At 43.9% G+C, this 22080-nt stretch overlaps 1 protein-coding gene across 6 annotated transcripts in view; it reads right to left on the minus strand.

The window, feature by feature from the left end:
* Positions 1–22080, minus strand: part of hipk2 (homeodomain interacting protein kinase 2) — a 276241-nt gene that overhangs the window by 53428 nt on the left and 200733 nt on the right. For all 6 annotated transcript variants that reach the window (XM_078568525.1, XM_078568524.1, XM_078568523.1 and 3 more), the window contains one exon: positions 6508–6631. In XM_078568525.1, coding sequence (XP_078424651.1) covers positions 6508–6631 — 124 coding nt within the window. The remainder of the gene's footprint in view (positions 1–6507; positions 6632–22080) is intronic.

A 22080-nucleotide genomic window follows, 5' to 3' on the forward strand; every position in this document is an offset into this window, starting at 1 on the left:
TAAGGACCTTGTGGCAGAACATGCAGCATTGTATCTCTCCCCAGATGCATTCTATGGCTGACAAATGGGCGTCATTCACCATGTCTTCTCTGGGTACCCCTTATCACCAAGAAGCCAACCCTCTAAGTGCCAAGGCCACTCCAATATTTCTGGCACCTGGAAGTGAAACAAAATGTAAGAGTCGCGTTAGCTCCCTGGGTACCTAGCACAAACATGTATGGTCTGCTTTCCGAGATCATAAATTAGCTGGATGTTCAGAGAATGAAATCTTTTCCTATTTATGAATCTACAGGCTGCTGCCAGGGATCTCTCAGGGCCATATGTGTGCAATTGATGGTGCCCTAGACTTGTGGGAAGCCTGAGATTGCAGAAAATCCCCCAGCTCTGGCAGCCTGGCTTGCTTCATCCATGCAGAACTGCATGTAAATGATGAGCTTTACTGAAAAGTAAATTTGACATCTCCCTTATGCATTTGTGTCACTGATTGTGAGATTCTACACTGGAGCCCTGGAAGGAAACGCTGTCAAAAAAGTTCAGTGCGTTGGTAACCTTCAGAGCAACCGGCATTGGCAGCCCTCCAAGTCCGTGCGACGTGGAGAATGTGGCAAATTTGAGCTACCACATCCCTACACAAGTGGAGGTGCCTGCAGCACTGTCTTTTGCTCATCTCCATGCATGAGCTGTGTTTTCTTTAGACCCTTAGTCGTGCCAAATGTCTTTGTTGATTCAGTCCCTCCCCTTCAGCATCTGGGATCTCCTGAGGCCCTGCTAGTCCTTGTTCCTCAGGGTGATGGTCTTCCCTGAGCTGTGCCAATCGGCGATGGGCCCTTCTTCTCCTCATTCTAATCATAGCCATCAACAAAGCAGCATTGCCTGCAGCCTGCACTCTCCACTCCTCCTTGTATCTGTGAGCGGATACAATTGAGCAATCAATGGTGGTTCCCATTGAATGGTCTCCCATATATAAGGCAGGAATGCAGTCTTGACTTGCCCTCAGTCTGTACATGGCATACTAAGACCACCCCTGGCAGGATAAGATCATCCTTTTTAAAATTAATTCATGGGATGTGGGCATCGTTGGCTATGCCAGCATTTATTGCCCATCCCTAATTACCCTTGTTCAAAGGGCAGTTAAGAGTCAACCACATTGCTGTGGGAGTCACATGCAGGCCAGGCCAGACCAGGTAAGGACAGCAGATATGCTTCCATAAAGGGCATCGGTGAACCAGATTGGTTTTTGCAATAATCGACACTGGTTTCATGGTCATCATTAGACTTTTAATTCCAGACTGTTATTGAATTCAAATTTATTGAATTCCACCATCTGACATGGCGGGATTCAAACCTGGGTCCCCAGAGCATTACCCTGGGTCTCTGGATCACTAGTCCAGCGACAATGCCATCACCTCCTGGAAGACAACAGGTGGCTGAGTTTTCCTCTCAGACCTGACTGCACATTCACAACAAAGGTCTCAATTAGGGTCAAAAGACCCATGTTCTATGACCCACAGTCAGGCTTCTGGTGGTTGACCTCCAGTGGCCTTGACAATAACTATTGATACTCAAACCTTGCACTTATGTCATGACCACACGCATGGTGGCTTTAATGCCATGACCATATACTGGGAACATGGAGACTTGTAAGGTCCATGCTGCCTTTGTGCGGCAGCCGTGGCCCTTGATTGCATGATCTTACATCCATTCTCACATGCCTCTGTAAGGATCAGATGCCAATTAAGACCATATGCACTTCAGCACCGAAACTTAATGGATTTGCGCCTAAATGTGTAACATTAGTAAAGGAGCCAAGCACGTTCATTGTGCATTAGATCCATAAGTCCAAAACCCAGCTGAGCCATGCTCTCCACGGTTTGAGCAGAAAATTTATAGGGTGTCTTTTCCATCGGCCAAAGATTACCGTGCTGAACTCCTCTCACATGCCCAGAGACCCCTCCCTGATCGGTTCTTTGCTAGCTTGTTTTTCAAGCTGTGGTGAAATCGAAAATGGTGCTGCTGACTTTCGTCCATGAGCCCAGCTTCCAACCTCCCCCTATCATCCACCAAGTTCCTCCCATGCTCCTTCATACTCACCGCTTCCTAATTCCCATTCCTCCTGTCACTATCCAGCCTCCCACTGTTACCCTTGACCCCATCATTGTCCATGTGGATATTCCTGTTCTCCCCACTAAATACTTTGAATTTGATGTCCCCATGCCATTTGTTGATCTGCCCTTCTCCTTCTTGAGGCCACATGCACCCTTAGCTTTTGGACCCCCACCCTTTGAGATCATCCAATATCTCCCCACAATTTTTCAGCTGCCGACTTACAGGATTCAGATGCCACCCCTGAATATTACTGTGCCCTCTGTCTCACAATACTATGACTCAAACCTTCAGGACTAAATGCCTTAGGTGAATGACCACACCCTGCACACCCTATTGTGCACCACCGTCACTGCCCAGAGAAGACTTCCCCTGCCCAAGATCGAGACTAAGGCACGCGTGCCACGCAGAGCCCTCTCACATGGCCCGTACAGCCCCAGGACAGTCTCTTCAATATGCCCTCGACAGCGTGGCCTCAACGCCAGGATGGTCTCTAACTCTTCCTTGGACAGTCTTATAACTCTTGCCCCAGGACAGCTTTTCACTACTCCACTCTGTTCCTTGACCGCCCCCAGTCCTGTCTCCATCTCTCCCTTCCCGTCTAGTATTTCCCCCTCCGAGTCCTGCCTCCGCCTTCCCCCTTCACTCTCATGTTTCCCACCAACAGTTCTGTCTCCATCTCACTCCTCTCCTCTCACATTGCCCACCTCCTAGTCCTGCCTCCATCTCACCCCTCCCAGCTGGTCTTGACTCCCGTCACCAGCCTTGGCACAGCTTGTGCTACAGGCACTCGATATCTTGCAGCAACGCTTTTAAAGGAAGACGAAAGGAGCATCTACTGACCTCCATGCCGTGGATAAAGTGAAGCTTGCCAGGTGTGCACCACAGGCGTAAAACAGACCCTTTTAATTATCCACTGGTGAGGCACTTAACTTGGAAGGGAAACATAATTCTACCAAGTTGCCCTTTTAATGAGCATTCATGAGTCACAAATGAACGCAAACGTGGTTCCCGACATAGATCAGCGGGAACCTTGCCCGCCTTTAACCTGCCATCAAATTCGGGAGAACGGAATTCCAAACTAATTTCCTGCCGGCAAGAAACTGGCTTTTTCCATCATGCCAGATTTAGTGCCCCTGCTTGCCACAATTCCCGCCACTGGCAGGAGTGGAAAATTCTGCTCAGGACATTTGCAGCCAAGAACTAGAAACTTAATTTTAAAAAAACATATAATTATGTTTGACAGGACAAGTCTCACAGAAATTGAAGGCAAGGACATGCCTTGATAAATGACTGGTCACCAAACTAGATGGGGTATAGAAATGGAGTAAAATAAGCCAGATTCGAGCGACATACCAAAAATACTGAGCTTTATTTACCGACAAAGTTGCACGTTATCCTGGAACTGAAATTTGTGCCTCCACAATAGAAAATGCTGATTGGGGGCCTTCGAGTCAATTAAGTCGCCAGTATTGAGATGCAAAAAGAAGGGGAAGAAAATGAATCTTGGTTTTGCAGCTAAAACCTCAAAGCTCATGTTTCTCCTGGCCCCTGCTAACAGCTCCTCAGCTGGCCTCAGGTATCACAGTGAGGTGCTCTCACAGGTTAGTAAGTATATTGTAGTAATATGGTCTGCCAATCAAACACATAACAAACCAGAGGAGCTCTGAAAAGGAATAAAAGGACTTGTGCCATGGCAGCTCAGCACGGGTCACAGGTATAGGACCATTCAGCACTGCAGCAAAGAGCAATTTAAGACATTGCCCCCCTCAGCAACAGGCAACCAGTTTGGAGAAATGACTACATTTAGCCATCTGTAGTCAGCACAAGATTAGCTCTTTCTAATAAAAATCCTCATCTAAGCAAGTAGATTTGGCTCCAGGCATTCAGAGAATCTGCTGCTCTGTCAGTCATTTGTTTAACTCTCTGCTCTTTCCAAGTTGTCCTTCAGCAAAAGGAGATGGACATTATTCTGCGAATTGTTAGTAGCACTCACTTGTGGTTTCTGGTTTGGATACTGGACTCATACCAGCGGAGTTCTTTCCCCCTGACGTGACCCATTGGCATAAAGGTTTATTCCCCTAGATTACCAGAGGTCTAAAGGCTGACTTTGCATTGAGCCATTATGCCCACATGAAACCCAATTGAAATGCAAATGATCACTTTGCTATTTATGGGAACTTGCTGTGTGTAAATTGGCCATGTTTCCTACATCACAACATTTCAGAAGTACTTCACTGGCTTTGGGACATCCTGAAGTCATACAAGACACTTGTATGGAAGTCTTCCTTTGTTTTTTCAAAAACCCTATTTTTCACTTATTTCCCAGTTCTCTCCACTTATCCCCTAATATTACTGGAATACAGTTCCTCCAATGCTGTCAATTTACTCCACCTTAATTTCTAATGAACTGTTGGCTGAAGTGCTTCTAGTGTGACGTCGACATACTGGTTACCTTCAAATGAATATCAAGCACAATAACAAGTAGGTGAAGACACTGCCACTGACATCGCACATAACCACATAACCTAGCGAGTGTCGGGTTTGATCCTGTGTTGATCAGAATTCTGGCTCCTTACACATCCCCAATTTTCATTTGGCTCAGCGCCTCGGGTTAGTGAGGAGAAAATGAGCAATGGTTTCTACTTCCGATCCCTGTCTACAGATTCCTGCTAGAAATGGAAATCTTTAGACGCTTGTCTTACTCATCTCCCCCCAATTCCATCACCTCACCACTGGCAGTTGTACCTTCAGCTGTCTGGGCGCTAAGTTCAGGAATACCTCCACTACTCTCTCCTCCTTTAAGATACTTCTTAAGACCTACCTCTTTGACCAAACCTTTGGCCAACTGTCCTAATGTCTTCTCATTGGTTTGATGTCAAATTGTGTCTGATTATGTTCCTGTGAAATGCTTTGGGACGTTCTACATTGTTAGTTGAGCTGCTGAACTCAGTGCTCCCTGAATTAGGGAAGGGAAAAAAATTAACCAGAGTTCCAGTTCTTTGCCATTATCAAAAGTTGTAGCTGTTACATGAGGACAGGATTGCCCTCCAAGGGTGAACAGTTTGCACCATTCACCATCTAAGCTCGTACATGATGAACAGCTCCTTATTCCAATTACCAGCACAATTGGAACTGCACTTTGGCAAAAGCTCGACCCTGGGGAACAGACGAGAAGAAACATTAAGAGAAGAAAATAAATACCAGCTCCCCAGGATCTGAGCTGGTTAAGGCAGCTGAATGAGTGACCCATACAAGCAAGGCCCCAGGGTCAATCCCCAGCCTTTATGGAGTTAGCTGTTCACAATCAGAGTGCAACAATTTATATTCACACTCACACTGTGGACCTAGGGAGGAGAAAGCCAGCCAGGGTTTCTGTATCTCATCTCTGTATAGTGAGTCCTGCTGTGTGTGGTCATCAGACGAGGATGGCTTTGGAGTCTGGGGTGCCGAGGTTCAATGGTCAGTTCTTAACTGAGACAGCTTACCTCAGCTAGGTTGGGGCAGGATAATGTCGCTACAATGGGCCTTTGTGATCCTGGGTTAGGCAGAGGAATATAAAAAAATCAGTTCCAATCCTTATCATTGTCCATGGGAATATACACGGCAGGCGAGGAGATCAGCAGGCTTGTCTGCGCTGCTCTGTCTCATCAAATAGCCTGTCAACCCTAGGCTCATCAATGCTTTCAAGAAGGGGAGGAATCTAAATATGGGGCACAAAAACACTTGAACAAAATAATGCCCTGGAGTTGTAGGCCATCATCTTTTATCTTTTGCTGATTTAACAATACTTTTTCAAATGAAGTCGAAATAATTATCTCCCCTAACTGTCACACACAATGAAGTAATGCTGTTTGCTGAGTTACAGTTGCTCCTTTAAGTTACCAGCTTCCCTTGGACAGCAAGGGAACTTTGTAAAGATTGGTGGGTTGGGCATTAAATAGAAAGGGAGATTCCTCCAGGGTCCCATGAGTAACTGTTACAAATGGGGAAAGCAGCAACAAAATTGGGAAATGTGCATGGAGGTCAGGTGTCTCCACTTGAGAGTTCCTTTCACAGAATTCTGGCATCAATACTACAGTTTTCCATCACCAATTCCCCTGAATTGCAATAGGTAATGTGGTTTTATTTCACATGTAGTGCCCAGGGTTTGAGTTGAATCAGTCCAGATTTTGTGCTCAAATCTTAGGAATGGGACTTGAACCCATAACCTTCTCAACTCAAGGAGCAAGCGTGCTACCCACTGAGCCATGGCTGATAGGTATTGGGAACATGAAGTCACAAACTATCGAAACGAGATGCCAAATGGGAATAATTGATGAAGAGGCCTAAATCACTCGACAACTATCAATCAATCAGGCCAGATGTGGTATTGTGCCTGAGGTCAATCCAGTTAAAGCATACCTGATCATATTCCGAAGCTCCTGGATACAATGGCCACCCCAAGAAAAGCTCTGCAATGACACATCCTAGCGACCACATGTCGATAGCCTCACAAAACAGCAGCCCCAGGATAATCTCTGGCGCTCTACAGAGAGAGAGAGAGAAAAATAATTAGGAGTTAGTCGCACAAACATTCCTTCTTTTACTCTGCCTCTTCTCCCAAGTTGTTAATGATTCTGCAGGCATTGTCAGTACCTCACACTATCCCTTGGCAAGCTCAGATAATAAGTGTCACCTGGCAACTGGACAGCGGGAACTGGGAACTCCAGCTAATTGTTCCTCTCCTTCCTGTTGCTCAGGCACTGAGAGCAAGTCTAACATCTTCCTCCTCTCCATCAGCCAGCTCTGCATAGAGCAGGAATTAGGAACCTGGAGCTAGATGTTTGTGTGCTGAATTGGGTTGGACGAGAGATGGTCAACTAAAAAAAAATGGTGCCAACATTGTCGTGCCTCCGTTCCCACCCCTGTTGATTTTCACGAAGGTGGAAGGACAGCGGGGAAAGGGCAGGAAAGTGAAGGCACCCACATCGTTAATTGGGTGCAGTTCAGTAATTAAGCAGCTTGTTAAGTACTCGCTTTCTAACAAAAGTTTTGCAGGGCTGGGCGGCCATTGGGAGCTGTGTAAACACAGCCTGTCATGAACAGGGTCAGGATCATGGACAATGTTTTATTTGAAAAGAAGTGGAAGTTTGAAAGAAAATCTATGCGACAACAATGAAAGTTTAATAAGACTAATATTTCCCTACCATATTTGGGGTTCCAGCTCTCTATCTGTCCTGGCCAACTTGAAGATTCAGGCGCTTTCATTTTTTAAGCATGTGCCGACAGCAATGGGATCCACTTCCTCAGTGTCCCTTCTCCATTCCCACCCCCAACCCCATGGCAAATTGGGTGCCACTCGCGACCCCGCACCAATTAACCCCCTGCTTCTACCAAAATCTGAAGCTTTGCAATCTGGAAACGAACCACCTCCCGAATCCCGCCTCCTCGGCCAAAATCCGACACTTGTGGCCTTCGATGATAATGCAGTTCTTTCAATGTGATGGAAGACTGCTATTTTTCACCAAACCCTCCACTGGTCTTCACAACTAGCTGCCACAAACACTTTCCTTGCCAGCAGCGGACTGGGCACAGATCAAAGCAATTTGAAATTGGATATAACTTAACAGGCCAACACAACACAAATCCAGATCTACGGAAAGGGAAAATACAGCTGAACAAGAGCAAAACTAGGTACAGATAGATAACATTAATTCTACATGAAAATAGTGACTACACTTTAAAAGTACTTCATTGGCTGTAAAACACTTTGGAACTTCCTGAGGCTGTGAAAGGTGCTATATAAATGCAAGTCTTCCTTCTTTCGACAGATGGAAAGATAGAGCTACATCTATAGGTAAACAGATTGGTGTCTATAGATATAAATGGGTAGACAGGTAGAGATTTATAGACAGCTAAACATAGATCTTTGATTTATTGTGAGCTGTTCAAATTGGAATTGTATTTCCATGTGATCCAAGTCAGAAGTTCAAATCACAGTCCCAACAACCTCCGTGCAGACTGAGATCTTCTAGCGCTTCCATGAATTTGGTAAACAAACACCATGATTGCATTCTGTTTATTGTTATGTGCAGACCTAATGTAGTGCTGGCTATCAGAAGGTTGTTCAGGGGACATAGATTCAAGATAAGTGGCAGAAGGTGTAGGGGGGACATGAAGAAGAACTTTTTTACGCAGAGGGTAATGGGTGTCTGGAATTCACTGCCCAAGTTGGTGGTAGAGGCAGAAACTTTAAACTCTTTTAAAAAATGCCTGGATCTGCACCTTAAGTGCTGTAATCTGCAGGGCTATGGGCCGGGTGCAGGAAGGTGGGATTAGAAAGGGCACCTGGGTGTCCTCAAGCTGGCATGGACAAGATGGGCCGAATGGCTTCCTTCTGTGCTGTAACTTTTCTATGGTTCTATGGTTCATGTGTTCCCCAGCTCATCTATTTTCATAACACCAGTGATAGGGAGTTAGATTGGGCATTGTTTTTCCTGATCTATGCTGGGCCTGATCTGAATAAGGAATTTCAACTGACCAAATCATTTCCTGCTCACTCTTATTACATAGAATCTGTGATCCGGTCACAACCTTTAAGGTTGTTTAATTCTGTAGTTCCCCTGATTAATCACATTACTATGGGTCACACTGTCGGCCTCCAGCTAAAAGATCAGGTTTCTGTAACAGAGGGCTTTCTATTTGCCTTCAGCATGAGTTATTAAACAATGCAGCTCAGGTATTATAATCTGTTAATAAAATGAAAGTTAAAAGCTGCCCCTGATGACTGAGCTGGAGAGGTAGTGACTAACCGAACTGCAGAGTGTTAAAAGGCCCGAAACCATCCAGTTTGTAATGACTCTGATCTCAGGCAGGACAGCAGTTAGGCCACCACAATCAACCTTGATTCCTCTGGGTTAGAGAGGGGAAAATCAAACAGCTCCTCTTGCCTATTGGAAGTGGGTGATGGCGAAAGAATGTGTGGCTAGTCGGTGAAGAGGATAGGTCAGGATTGCGCTGTGTAAAATTATTTAGGAAAAGAAAATTTTGAGCAGGGAAGTGGTGGCTTGGCAGGAGCAGGGCTTTTTTTCCTTTCCGTGTTTGATCATTTTTTATAATTCTGGGCTGCCAGGCTAAAATCAGACTCTCCCCAAACCAGAGATCAAATCCATGGCCTACAAGCCTCTGGGTGAGGGATAAAATTAGGTTGGCTGTGCACGTCTCTGCTTTATCTCGCTTGCCTTCGCTCACTGTCTGGATGCATGAACACTGGCTGCTTGAATCATACTCCATCAAGGGCCAACACCTTCAGGGTGGAGAAACTTGGCTGGAGGAATGACTGCAAGCAGCTTCCTGAAACCCAGATCCGATCAGCCAACATCCTTCGCTGAACAAGTTGTGGGGGGCAGGTTAATCTTGTTCTACAAGGCAACAAGCCAAAGTGTGGGATGGTCAGAATGTGAGATTGGATGAATATCCTGGATTTTTACTTCGGCATTTGGTTCAGGCATTGTGTTATTTATGATCAGGTTTCCCTCAGGAGATTAAATGGCCCAGGTTCAATTCACGACTGGCTAAATGCTACATGATCTGTCAAAGGAACAGGTGTTCAGAATAGCCATTTCTTATTTTGTTAAGTCAATACTCCAGCACAGTGCAGCAAGCTAAATAGTGTAGATCTGATCTGTCCTGTTAACCCTTTGGCCTGGATTTTCATCCTCAACGCAGGTAGCAGGAGTCAGGAAAATTTCCAGTTATTTGAAGCGTTTGAGGCTTGGACAATCTTTGATAGGTTTAGGAAATCAAATGATCAGTCCATGGAAGAATATATGATGGAATTTTGATAAATAGTATAGGAGAGTAGAGCAAATTGAACTTGAAATTCCAGAATCGGTATTGGCATTTAAATTGCTGGACTGTGCTTACATTTCCCATGCCGATAGTCTTTTAATACTAACAGGGGTACAGTTCCGGGGGAAAGAATCTCTCTTAGATCAAATGCTGCCCTAATAAGATTTCTGGGGAAACAGTTGTTCCCTGCTGCCACTTTTTTAGCAAATGCGAACAACTTTGCTGTAAATCAAAGGATAGAGGATTCAATGGTGACCGAATTTTGCGGTCGACCAAATATTAGGCGAAGATTCCAATACAAAGATGGGGTTAATGACAAGAGGTCTGAAAATGGTCATAACCCTAGCCAATTTGAGAGTCGGGACAAAAAGCGTATCTGGGATGGTGACTATTTAAACCCAAAAAATGCACAGGAAATGGTTAATCGGTGTTTTTGGTGTGATTCCGAGTACCATTACACAATGAACTGTCCACAGCGAAGGAATCATGTTTTTGAAGTGACCCATGAGATGGATTCATCTGAAACTGAAAATGGTGATGGTGACTGCCATGATGGGATTGTATTGATCACTGAGAGTTTGAATCCGGTGATGAGTATCTTGATGGTAGATTCCTTTAACTGTGCAGTTCTGGACAGTGGTTGCACTTCTACGGTGTGCAGCATGGACTGGCTTGACTGCTGTCTGGAGTCTCTCAATGAGGCAGACCGGCAGAAGGTCAAGGAGTATGAAAGCTCGACCTGCTTCAGGTTCGGAGAGACAATACATTAACATCCTCCAAACGGGTGGTCTTCCCTCGTAAGGTAGCAGGGGTCAATCGGTTTATCAGTACTGGTGTGGTTTCTAGCGAGATACCCGCTATTGCTGAGTTGATCTGCGATGAAGGAGGCTCAGGTGATGCTAGATATGAAGAATGATAGAGCAGCCGTATTTGGAAAAAATGTGCATCTACATTTTACTTGGTCAGGCATTACTGCTTGCCACTAAGGAAGCCAGAGATTTCTCATCAAAAAGTTCATGAAGTTTTGTTAACTGCTGAGAATGAGAATTTGGTGGACAAAAAGATCATTTGGAAATTACATAGATAGTTTGCACATCCGGCGCCACAGAGACTGAAGACTCTGCTTCGAGATGCGGGAGTGGTTGATAAAGGATATGATGATCTTATTGAACAAATCACTGCTCAGTGTGAAATTTGCCTTAAATATTGCAAGACACCATCACAACCTGTTGTGAGCTTGTCACTAGCCAGGGAGTTTAACGATGCAGTGGCAATGGACTTGAAAGTTTGGGACAAGGACTGAGGTATTTTTTTACTACACTTCATAGATATGGCAACCAGATTTAGTCTATCCACTGTGATACATAGTAAAGACAAAAGGACCATTGTCGATAAGGTCATGGAGAAATGGGTAGGAACAGGATTAGGAACATCAACGAAGTTCCTCACTGATAATGGTGGGGAATTCGCCAATGAGGAATTTTGAGATATGTGCAAAAATTTAAACATCATAGTTATGCACACTGCAGCTGAGAGTCCGTTTAGTAATGGTCTTTGTGAAAGAAACCATGCAGTAATAGATGACATGCTACATAAAATATTGGCTGATCAACCAGTTTGTAAACTGCAAACGGCGCTAGCATGGGCAGTGCACGCAAAGAACTCTGCAAATGGTTGGGGGGTACAGTCCATATCAGTTGGTGTACGGAAGAAATCCAAAGTTACCTTCAGTGTTGTCAGATGCTCCCCCTGCTCTAGAAGGGATTGGCATTAGCTCCATTTTTTCTGCTCATCTGAACGCTTTGCATGCGGACAGAAACTCTCATTAAAGCTGAGGTTTCAGAGAAAATTCAGCGGACCCTACGGCACCACATAAGACCATCAGGAATACAGTTTAGACAAGGAGATGTGGTATATTATAAAAGGGAAGGCCAGAGAGTGGAAAGGACCTGGCAAGGTTATAGAGAGTGATGGGGAAAGTAGTAATTGTGCAACACGGTAATCAAACTGTTGGGGTACATTCTTCATGGTTAATTGGTACTGACTATACCTTTACAGGTTCTGAACAGGACATAGAACGCGAGGAGGCACCATGCACTTCACATACACATACACTGGGTAGTTATGAGGAGCAGATGATGGCAGATACAGGGTTGACTGACTATGAACAAAGTAATACTGAGGTACAGGACAATACTATTCGTCCAAAAGGGCAATTACCCAAAGTAGGAACAAAGGTAACACACTTGCCAGAAGGGACCAGTATGTGGAGAGACACCATCATCATAGGGAGAGCAGGAAAGGCCACTGGTAAGTACAAACATTGGCTAAATGTGCAGGATGAAGGGCAGGAGACAAGACCTATTGACTGGCAAACCAAGGTAAAGATGTAGAAAGCGCAGTATGAGTTCTGAAAGTGGTCGTGACCCTAGAAAGAAAATCACGGACTTGTGAAAGGAGTTCTATTCACATGGGAGGACGATCATATAGTAGCAGTGAATGTGAGTAGAGGCCGTAGCTTAACAATGAGAGAGCAAGCTAGCAATCTGAATAGAAGGAGAAGTCCTTATGACAGAGATTCTAGTAGCTGCTAATAAATTGGAAAGAAAGTTGATAAAGGAAGCCAAATGGAAAGAGTTAGAAAGCTGGAAGGAATTTGGGGTATATTCTGAAATACCTGACAGAGGACAGCCAGCTTTATCTCCCAGATGGATCTGTACAGAAAAGGTACTCCCAGACGGCACAAATAAGGCCAAAGCGAGATTAGTAGCCCAAGGCTTTGAAGAGAGACCAGGAGATCAGGATGTCAGAGTGGACTCACTTACTGCGGGGAAAGTGAGTTTGAAGATTTTTTTTAAGCTATTTTGGCATCTTATTCCTGGGAGTGTGAATCGATTGATATAAAGGCTGCATTTTTACAGGGGGAGAAGTTTCAAAGGGAAGTTTTTTTGAAACCAGCCAAAAGAGCCGGGGATGTCGAAGGAAAGCTGTGGAAATTGAATAAATGTGTTTATGGGTTGGATGATGCATCAAGAGTTTGGTATTTTTCCGTGAGGTCTGTCTTGTTGAAAACAGGTTGCATTCAGTTAAAGGCAGACCCCGCGATGTTCTATTGGTATCATAAGGAGAAACTAGCTGGAATCTTTATCATGCATGTTGATGATTTCCTGTCGGGAGGATCTGTAGAATTTGAACAATGGGTAATCGAGAAGATGAGAAGGGATTCTAGGTCGGAAGTCAGGCTTCTGGGGCCTTTAAATACATAGGTTTAGACATTAAGCAGCGCAAGCTAGGAATAACATTGAATCAACAATCTAGAAAATGTTAATTATATCCCAATAACTCGTGGTAGATCCTCACAAAAAGAGGATCCTGCTACCAAGGAAGAAATGGAACAGTTGAGAAGTTTGATTGGGCAGTTGAATTGGTTGTGCACTCAGACCAGGCCTGGCGCTAGTTAGGATGTGTTGGAGCTGAGCACCATGATGAAACATGCTACAGGTGAGCAAGTTCTGAGAGCAAATAAAACACTTAAAAAAAAAAATTAAATTCTGAGAGATGTGTGCTCAAGTTTCCAGCCTTGGGTGATCCAGAAGATGAGGTTGGTCATTTTTAGTGATGCTTCACGTGCCAATCTTCCAGATGGGTACCCTAGCACAGCAGGGTTCATCATATTCTTGGTGGGAAAGAACGATAAGTGTTGCCCACTGGCTTGGGAGGCCAAGAAAATAAAAAGGGTGGTGAAAAGCACCTTAGCTGCTGAAATGTTAGCCTTAGTAGAGGCATTAGATGTGGGGATTTACTTGTCCAATATATTGACAGAAATATTATATAAGGGGCAATGTGGGAAAAGTTTGCCCATAGAATGTTATGTTGATAACCAGTCTCTTTGGGACAACATTCATTCCACAAAGTGTCATGGAAAAAAGGCTATGAATAGAACTAACCAGCATAGATGTTAGAGAGAAAAGAGATCTGAGATAAAATGGGTTGACACAAGTCACCAACTATCAGACTGTTTATTTGTTTAAAAAAGTGTTCAACTTTTTTTAACACAGAGGAGTTGTCTTGGAAATAAACCAGCTTTAACCAAGAGACTAGCCTGAATTAACCTCTTATTGTGAGTAACATTCATTGGTTCTATACCGTGTATAGTGGATCAGTGGGTATGGAAGTGCCATAACTTGGCATAGGGAGCATGAGGGGCCATAGTGGGTGGATGGAAGGTCAGGGCTTGGAATAGGGGGTCAGGAGGAGGACCTTTTGAACTTACCTCTTAAAAGGTCCCCTCATGCAGACTAGGATTCACGACTCCTCTGAGGGACTGCGAACGATGACGCTTTTAAAAATCTGTCCTGATTCTATAAAAATTGTGAAGGAGTAGGCCGCAATGGAACCAGCCAGGTCAGGAGTGCTGGATGCAGGCTTTTGACAGGATCCAGGTCACAAGCTTTAAATCAGGCAGCCTGGGAATGGGGTCAGAAACTCTGGAATCAGGACCACCTGCCATTTTTAAAGGGCTCCCAAGTCATCCTGACTCAGGGAAAATCCAGGTCTATGTTTCCAGAAGTGAACGGATCATTTGAAGTAATAGGAGGTTGATGGTGTGAGCATGTGTTCTGAAAGAGATCAAAGCACCGAAAAGTACCCAAAAAACTAGTGTTTAACCATCCTGACCTTAATCTCTCCCCACAGAGTCAGTCATCTCCTCAGTTTCCTGTTGCCTTAGTCTCACCCAATCTTACCGTCACCGCAGCCTTGCCCAATTCCAACACCTTCCCAGAATCCAGCATCCCTACACCCAAGTTACCCATGACTCTGCCCCCTCCGGAGACACCTCATCTACAATTTAATTGGAACAGGCTGCGGGTTGCCTCATTATTTATCACAGCAAGAACTGCCAAAATGAGCCCCCAATTCTGATTATATCTCAAGCCTGGGTTCTCTGGTTAAGGAACTAACACTACATCAGAAATGGAAAGAAGGAAAGCTCAACTGCGATTTCACCACTTAACCATTTCCTTTGCTACCCAACATCATACAATACAAACCTGACCAATCCTCCTCACCAAATGCTACACCAAATATTGAGATCATTTTGAGTCTCAATACATATACCCCATTCCCAATACAAAAGATTTCCACCATACATGGATTGTATTGTAAAAGCAGAAAGACCTATCTGCATCCGCTTACTGTTTGTTCCATGAGCACAGGTTCACAAGCTGGTGGTGCTGTAAATACATTGTCGCATCAGCTGCCAACATTTTAAACCATTAGAACATCTGTAAAAGGTCTCAATAGAATTTGTTCACCTATTTGAGCTTAGTCTGCAACAATCCAAATAGATTGAGAACCACTTGAACTGGCAAATAGAACATTTTTACAGTGAAAAATATCAGTAATATCTCCAGTGTAAATGGAGGATCAGAGAGCAGTGACCCATTAATGTCCTGGGTAAATGTTCATCCCATGCTGTTTGTTCTAAGTCTTCTTCCTCTGTCAACCACGTGAAATGAGGTTGGAACAACTTCAATCTGGATCCCACAGGCAAAAGTCCATGTAACACTAATTTAGTACAAAATTTATTCTAAACACAGAATTTTACAGCGCAGAACAGATCATCTGGTCCATCCCAATGCTTATGCTCCACATAAACCTCCTTCTACCTTACTTCATCTCAACATATCCTTCTATTTCTTTCTCCTTCATTTACTCATCTAGCATCCGCTTAAATGCATCAGATGTAGAAACAATGCCTTATGATATTTGGTTTGTGTCAGGTATACTTGACTCATTCAGCGTCAAGAGGCTCACTCCACATACAAGCCTTCACTCACAATGAATGAACATCTGATCTTACACCAAAAGATCATGTAATTGTCTCATTGGCTAGGATTGGAATAGAATACAAAAACAGAATTACCTGGAAAAACTCAGCAGGTCTGGCAGCATCGGCGGAGAAGAAAAGAGTTGACGTTTCGAGTCCTCATGACCCTTCAACAGAACTGAGTAATATTAGGAAAGGGGTGAAATATAAGCTGGTTTAAGGTAGGGGGGTGGGGGGATAGAAGTTGGGGGGGTGGGGGGAGGTGGTTGTAGGGACAAGCAAGCAGTGATAGGAGCAGATAATCAAAAGATGTCACAGACAAAGGAACAAAGAGGTGTTGAAGGTGGTGATATTATCTAAACGAATGTGCTAATTAAGAATGGATGGCAGGACACTCAAGGTACAGCTCTAGTGGGGGTGGGGTGGAAAGACTAACAGGGCATTAAAGGTATAGATTTAAAAATAATGGAAATAGGTGGGAAAAGAAAAATCTATGTAAATTATTGGAAAAAAAAGGGAGGGGGAAGAAACAGAAACGGGGTGGGGATGGAGGAGGGAGTTCAAGATCTAAAGTTGTTGAATTCAATATTCAGTCCAGAAGGCTGTAAAGTGCCTAGTCGGAAGATGAGGTACTGTTCCTCCAGTTTGTTTTGGGCTTCACTGGAACAATGCAGCAAGCCAAGGACAGACATGTGGGCAAGAGAGCAGGGTGGAGTGTTAAAATGGCAAGCGACAGGGAGGTTTGGGTCTTTCTTGCGGACAGACCGCAGGTGTTCTGCAAAGCGGTCGCCCAGTTTACGTTTGGTCTCTCCAATGTAGAGGAGACCGCATTGGGAGGAACGAATGCAGTAGACTAAGTTAGGGGAAATGCAAGTGAAATGCTGCTTCACTTGAAAGGAGTGTTTGGGCCCTTGGACGGTGAGGAGAGAGGAAGTGAAGGGGCAGTTGTTGCATCTTTTGCGTGGGCATGGGGAGGCGCCATAGGTAGGGGTTGAGGAGTAGGGGGTGATGGAGGAGTGGACCAGGGTGTCCCGGAGGGAATGATCCCTACGGAATGCCGCCAGGGTGGGTGAAGGGAAGATGTGTTTGGTGGTGGCATAATGCTGGAGTTGGCGGAAATGGCGGAGGATGATCCTTTGAATGCGGAGGCTGGTGGGGTGATAAGTGAGGACAAGGGGGACCTTATCATGTTTCTGGGAGGAAGGAGAAGGCGTGAGGGCGGATGCACGGGAGATGGGCCGGAGAATACCCAGGTTACTGTAATTTGCTCACATGAATTGCTCACTGTTCCAGTGTCACCCTAGTCTTTGGATAACTTGCGTGCAACCACTTTATTAGAACCCGCAGCTGTAGCCTAAGAGGCAGTCTAATTGAAGTAAAAATTAAATACCAAGAGATAGTCAACATAATAACGAACAACTTCTTGCTTTATAAAACTATAAGGGATGCAATACTTAGTATTGTGGTTTAAGCAATGGACTGACATAGAAGTCCATAGAAGTACACAGATTCAGGTCACTCAGCCCAGCTTGTCAATGTTTGTGTTTATGATACAAACAAACTTCCTCCCACCTCTCTTCACCTCACCTTATCAACATATCCTTCTAATTCTTTCTCCCTCATGTGCTTATCTAGCCTCACTTTAATAAATGCAGCAAAATGTTGGTGTGAGGCTGACTGGTAACCTCGAGATGGTGAGTTCAAACCGTACCAAGTTGTCAGCATTAAGAGCCCTGGGTAAAGTTGGACCAGCCACTGGTCACAAGAACCTGAACCAGTCATTAGGACCAATCAGAATTTGAGTGCAAGTCCTCTAACAATGCAGGAAGTCAAGTCTGCAGTCACCAATTCAAAGTGGTTCCCTCATAGCTTGAATAAAATGAGAAAGTCAGTCTGGGGAATTAATAATGGAAAGTGAGGAGATGGCAGATGAATTGAACAGGTATTTTGCAGCGGTTTTCACTATAGATGAGTAACATCCCAGCAATAGCTGTAAATCAGGAAATGGAAGGGAGGGAGGAATTCAGGAAAATTTCAATTACCAGAGCAGTGATATTGAGCAAATTGTTGGAGCTGCGGGCTGACAAATCTTCATGTCCTGATGGACTCCGTCCTTGGATCTTGAAAGAAGTAGCAAGTAGAATAGTTGATGCATTGGTTTAATTTTCCAAAATTCCCTAGATTAGGGGAAGGTTTCATTCAAAAATGGAGGGAGTCAGAAAGCAAGAAACTACAGGCCAGTCATAGGGAAAATTTTAGAAGCTCTTATTAAAGATATTATAGCAGGGCACTTAAAGTTTAAGACAATCAGGCAGTCAACATGGTTTTGTGAAAGGAAGATCATGTTTAACCAATTTATCGGAGTTCTTTAAAGGAGTCACATGTGCTGTGGATAAAGGGGAACCGGTGGATGTACTGTATTTAGATTTCCAGAAGGCATTTGATAAGAAGCCACATCAAAGGTTATTGCGGAAAATCAAAGCTTATGGTGTAATGGGTAATATAGTGGGTAATATATTGGCATGTATAGAAAGTTGACTAGCTAACAGGAAACAGAGGGTAGCCGTAAATGGGTCTTTTTCTGGTTGGCAAGTTGTGAGTGGTGTGTCACAGGCATCAGTGCTAGGTTCTCAACTTTTTACAATTTATATAAATGAATTGGATGAAGGGACTGTTGTATGGTTGCTAAATTTGCTGACAATACAAAGCTAGGTAGGAAAGTAAGCTGTGAAGAGGATGTAAGGAGGCTACAAAGTGACATAGGTTAAGTGAGTGAGGAAAGACCTGGTAAATGGAGTATAATGTTGGCAAATGTCAAATTGTCCGTTTTGGCAGGAAAATAAAAAAAAGCATATTACCTAAATGGTGAGAGATTGCAGAGCTCTGAGATTCAGAGGGATCTGGGTGTCCTAGCGCATGAATCACAAAAGGCTAGTTTGCAGGTACAGCAAGTAATTAGGAAAGCTAATAGAATGTTATCATTTATTGCGAGAAGAATTGAATACAAAAGTAAGGGGGTTATGTTTCAGTGGTACAGGGTATTGGTGAGACCACATCTGGAATACTGTGTACAGTATTGCTCTCCTTATTTAAGGAAAGATGTAAATGCGTTAGAAACTAGAATTTTTTGAAGAGGTAACAGAGGGTTGATGAGGGTAATTCTGTTGATGTGGCATACATGGACTTTCAAAAGGCATTCGATACAGTGCCACATAACAGACTTGTGAGAAAAGCTGTAGCTCATGGAATAATAGAGACAGTAGCAACGTGGGTACAAAATTGGCTGAGTAATAAGAAACAGAGAGTAATGGTCAATGGATATTTTTCAGACGGGAGGAAGATTTGTAGTGGAGTTCCCCAGGGGTTGGTATTGGGACCCTTGCTTTTCCTGATATATATTAATGATCTAGATCTTGGTGTGCAGGGGACAATTTTAAAGTTTGCGGATAATATGAAACTTGGAAGTATTGTAAACTGAGGAGGGCAGTATAGAACTTCAAAAGGACATAGACAAGTTGGTGGAGTGGGCAGATAAATGGCAGATGAAGTTCAATGTAGAAAAGTGTGAGGTGATGCATTCTGGTAGAAAGAACATGGAGAGTCAATATAAAATAAGGGGTACAATTCTTAAGGGGATGCAGGAGCAGAGGGACATGGGTGTATATGTGCATAGATCATTGAAGGTAGCAGGACAGGTGCAGAGAGCAGTTAATAAAGTATACAGAATCCTACTCTATTAACAGAGGGGCATAGAGTACAAGAGCAGGGAGGTTATGCTGAGATTAAATATGGCACTAGTTAGACCTCAGCTGGAGTATTGTGTACAGTTCTGGGCGCCACACTATAGGAAGGATGTGATCGCATTGGAGAGAGTGCAGAAGAAGTTTACAAGAATGGTTCCAGGGATGAGACACTTCAGTTATGAAGATAGTTTGGAGAAGTTGGGACTGTCCTCCTTGGAGAGGAGAAGGCTAGAGGAGATTTGATAGAGGTGTTCAAAATCATGATGGGGCTGGATAGGGTAGGTAGGGAGAAACTGTTCCTGCTAGTAAAAAGATCGAGAGGGCATAGATTTAAAGTGATTTGCAAAAGAAGCAAATGTGATGAGAAAACGTTTTCATGCAGCGAGTGGCTCGAGTCTAGAATGCACTGCCTGATAGTGTGGTGGAGGTAGGTTCAATCAAAGCATTCAAAAGGGCATTATATGATTGTTTCTATTCAAATAATGTGCACGGGTATGGGAAAAAGGCAGGAGAATGACACAATGTCATAATGCTCATTCAGAGAGCTGGTGCAGGCAAGATGGGCTGAATGGCCTCCTTCTGCACCATAACAATTCTGTGATCCTGTGAAGAAGGTTTACTCGGCTAATACCAGGAATGGACAGGTTGTCTTGTGAGGAAAGGTTGGACAGGTGAGGCGTGTATCCACGAGTTTAGAAGAGTAAGAGGTGACTTGATTGAAACCTTTAAGATCCTGAGGGGTCTTGACAGGGTGGATGTGGAGAGGATATTTCCTCTTGTGGGAGAATCTAGAATTAGGGGGTCACGTTTTAAAAGTAAGGGGTCGCTCATTTAAGACAAATGAGGAGAAATGTTTTCTGAGGTTTGAGAGTCATTGGAACGCTTCCTCAAAAGGTGGTGGAAGCAGGGTCTTTGAATATTTTTAAGGCCAAGTTAGATTCTTGATTAACGAGGGATTAAAAGGTTATCGGAAGTAGGCAGGAGATTACAATCAGATCAGCCATGATCCTACTGAATGGCGGAGCAGGCGTGAAGGGCCAAGTGGCCTACTCTACTCTCCTGCTCCTAGTTCAGATGTTCATAGGTAATTATAGGATCACATAGCACCTCGGCCCATTATGCCAGTGCTCGCTCTTTGAAACAGCTATCTAGGTAGTCCCACTTCCCTGCTCTTTCCCCCAAACCCTGAATAATAAAACAAAATGCTATAAAGATTTCAATGACATTAAACAATGAATTTCACAAACAGCAGGCGGGATGCGTTTAAACCCTGCAGATACTGATGAAAATGGAGCTTAAAATTGTAGAGGAAAAAGGACAGATTTGATTTAAAATAACACGATGGAATTCTGAGATAAAACCCTTGAAAATAAAGGAAATACAGAGGATTCTGCAAAACCAGAAAGAGACAGGTTCAAGTTGCAGTGGGGTCCTTTGTGTTAGGAAGAGGAAACCGGATTGGTGCCTGTGAGCCTCGGAACAAGATGTCCTGTAGCACCCACTCCCAAAATAATCCCTGCACCCCCCGCCCCCCCACTCTCCCCCGACTGTAACTACTGTCTGGCCCCGAGTGGGAATCTTCACAAATGAACCTGGAGTTATAGAAGCATTTCCAAGTAATCTCCTCAATGATGCCTCCTTTGGGAACAATGTGAAATTACTGAGAAGCCATTCCAGTTTGTAAAAATGACTTGTTTTAATCGCTTAAGGGTAGTGCACAGCAGCTCAACCTCAGAAAATGAAAGCTGTTAAATTAATTTACATTTTAAATGGAAATAAAGACACAATTTGTAGATCTGGTCTAATGAAAGGTCCCATTTGAAATTTTAATTCTAGGTTAAGTGAAAGGATCACCCACCGGCCATTTAAAAAAAAAATCAAGAACAGAACAGGCCAAGATCTTGTTGATGCAGCCTGATATTTGTGATGGCTTCCTGTAAAGGTTAAATTTGATTTCTTGTCTTAAATGTGTTCATCATGCAAAGCAAAGTCAGTGCCTGAGATCAGATAACAATTTTTGTTTTGATAACCTCCATTGTGGGGAAGGCGGTAGCACAGTGGTACTGTCACAGGATGAGTAATCCAGAGAACCAGGGTAACGCTCTGGGGACCTGGGTTTGAATCCCACCATGGCAGTTAGTGGAATTTGAATTCAATAAAAAATATCTGGAATTAAAAGTCTAATGATGACCATGAAACCATTTAACCATCTGGTTCATTAACGTCCCTTTAGGGAAGGAAATCTGCCATTCACATGACTCCACTCCCACAGCAATGTGGTTGACTCTTAAATGGCCTAACAAGCCACTCAATTGTATCAAACCACTATAAAGTCTAAAAGAATGAAATGGGACCTAGGCACTGAAAACAACACTAACTGTTGACCCTGCAAAGTCCTTTCTTACTAACATGTGGGGGGCTAGTGCCAAAATTGGGACAGCTGTCTCTCAGACTAGTCAAGCAACAGCCTGACATAGTCATACTCATGAAAACATATCTGACAACATCCCAGACATCACCATTCCTGGGTATGTCCTGTCTCACCAGCAGGACAGACCCAGCAGAGGTGGC

The sequence above is a fragment of the Cetorhinus maximus genome, chromosome 22 (genome assembly GCF_964194155.1).
Source record: "Cetorhinus maximus chromosome 22, sCetMax3.hap1.1, whole genome shotgun sequence".
NCBI lineage: Eukaryota > Metazoa > Chordata > Chondrichthyes > Lamniformes > Cetorhinidae > Cetorhinus > Cetorhinus maximus.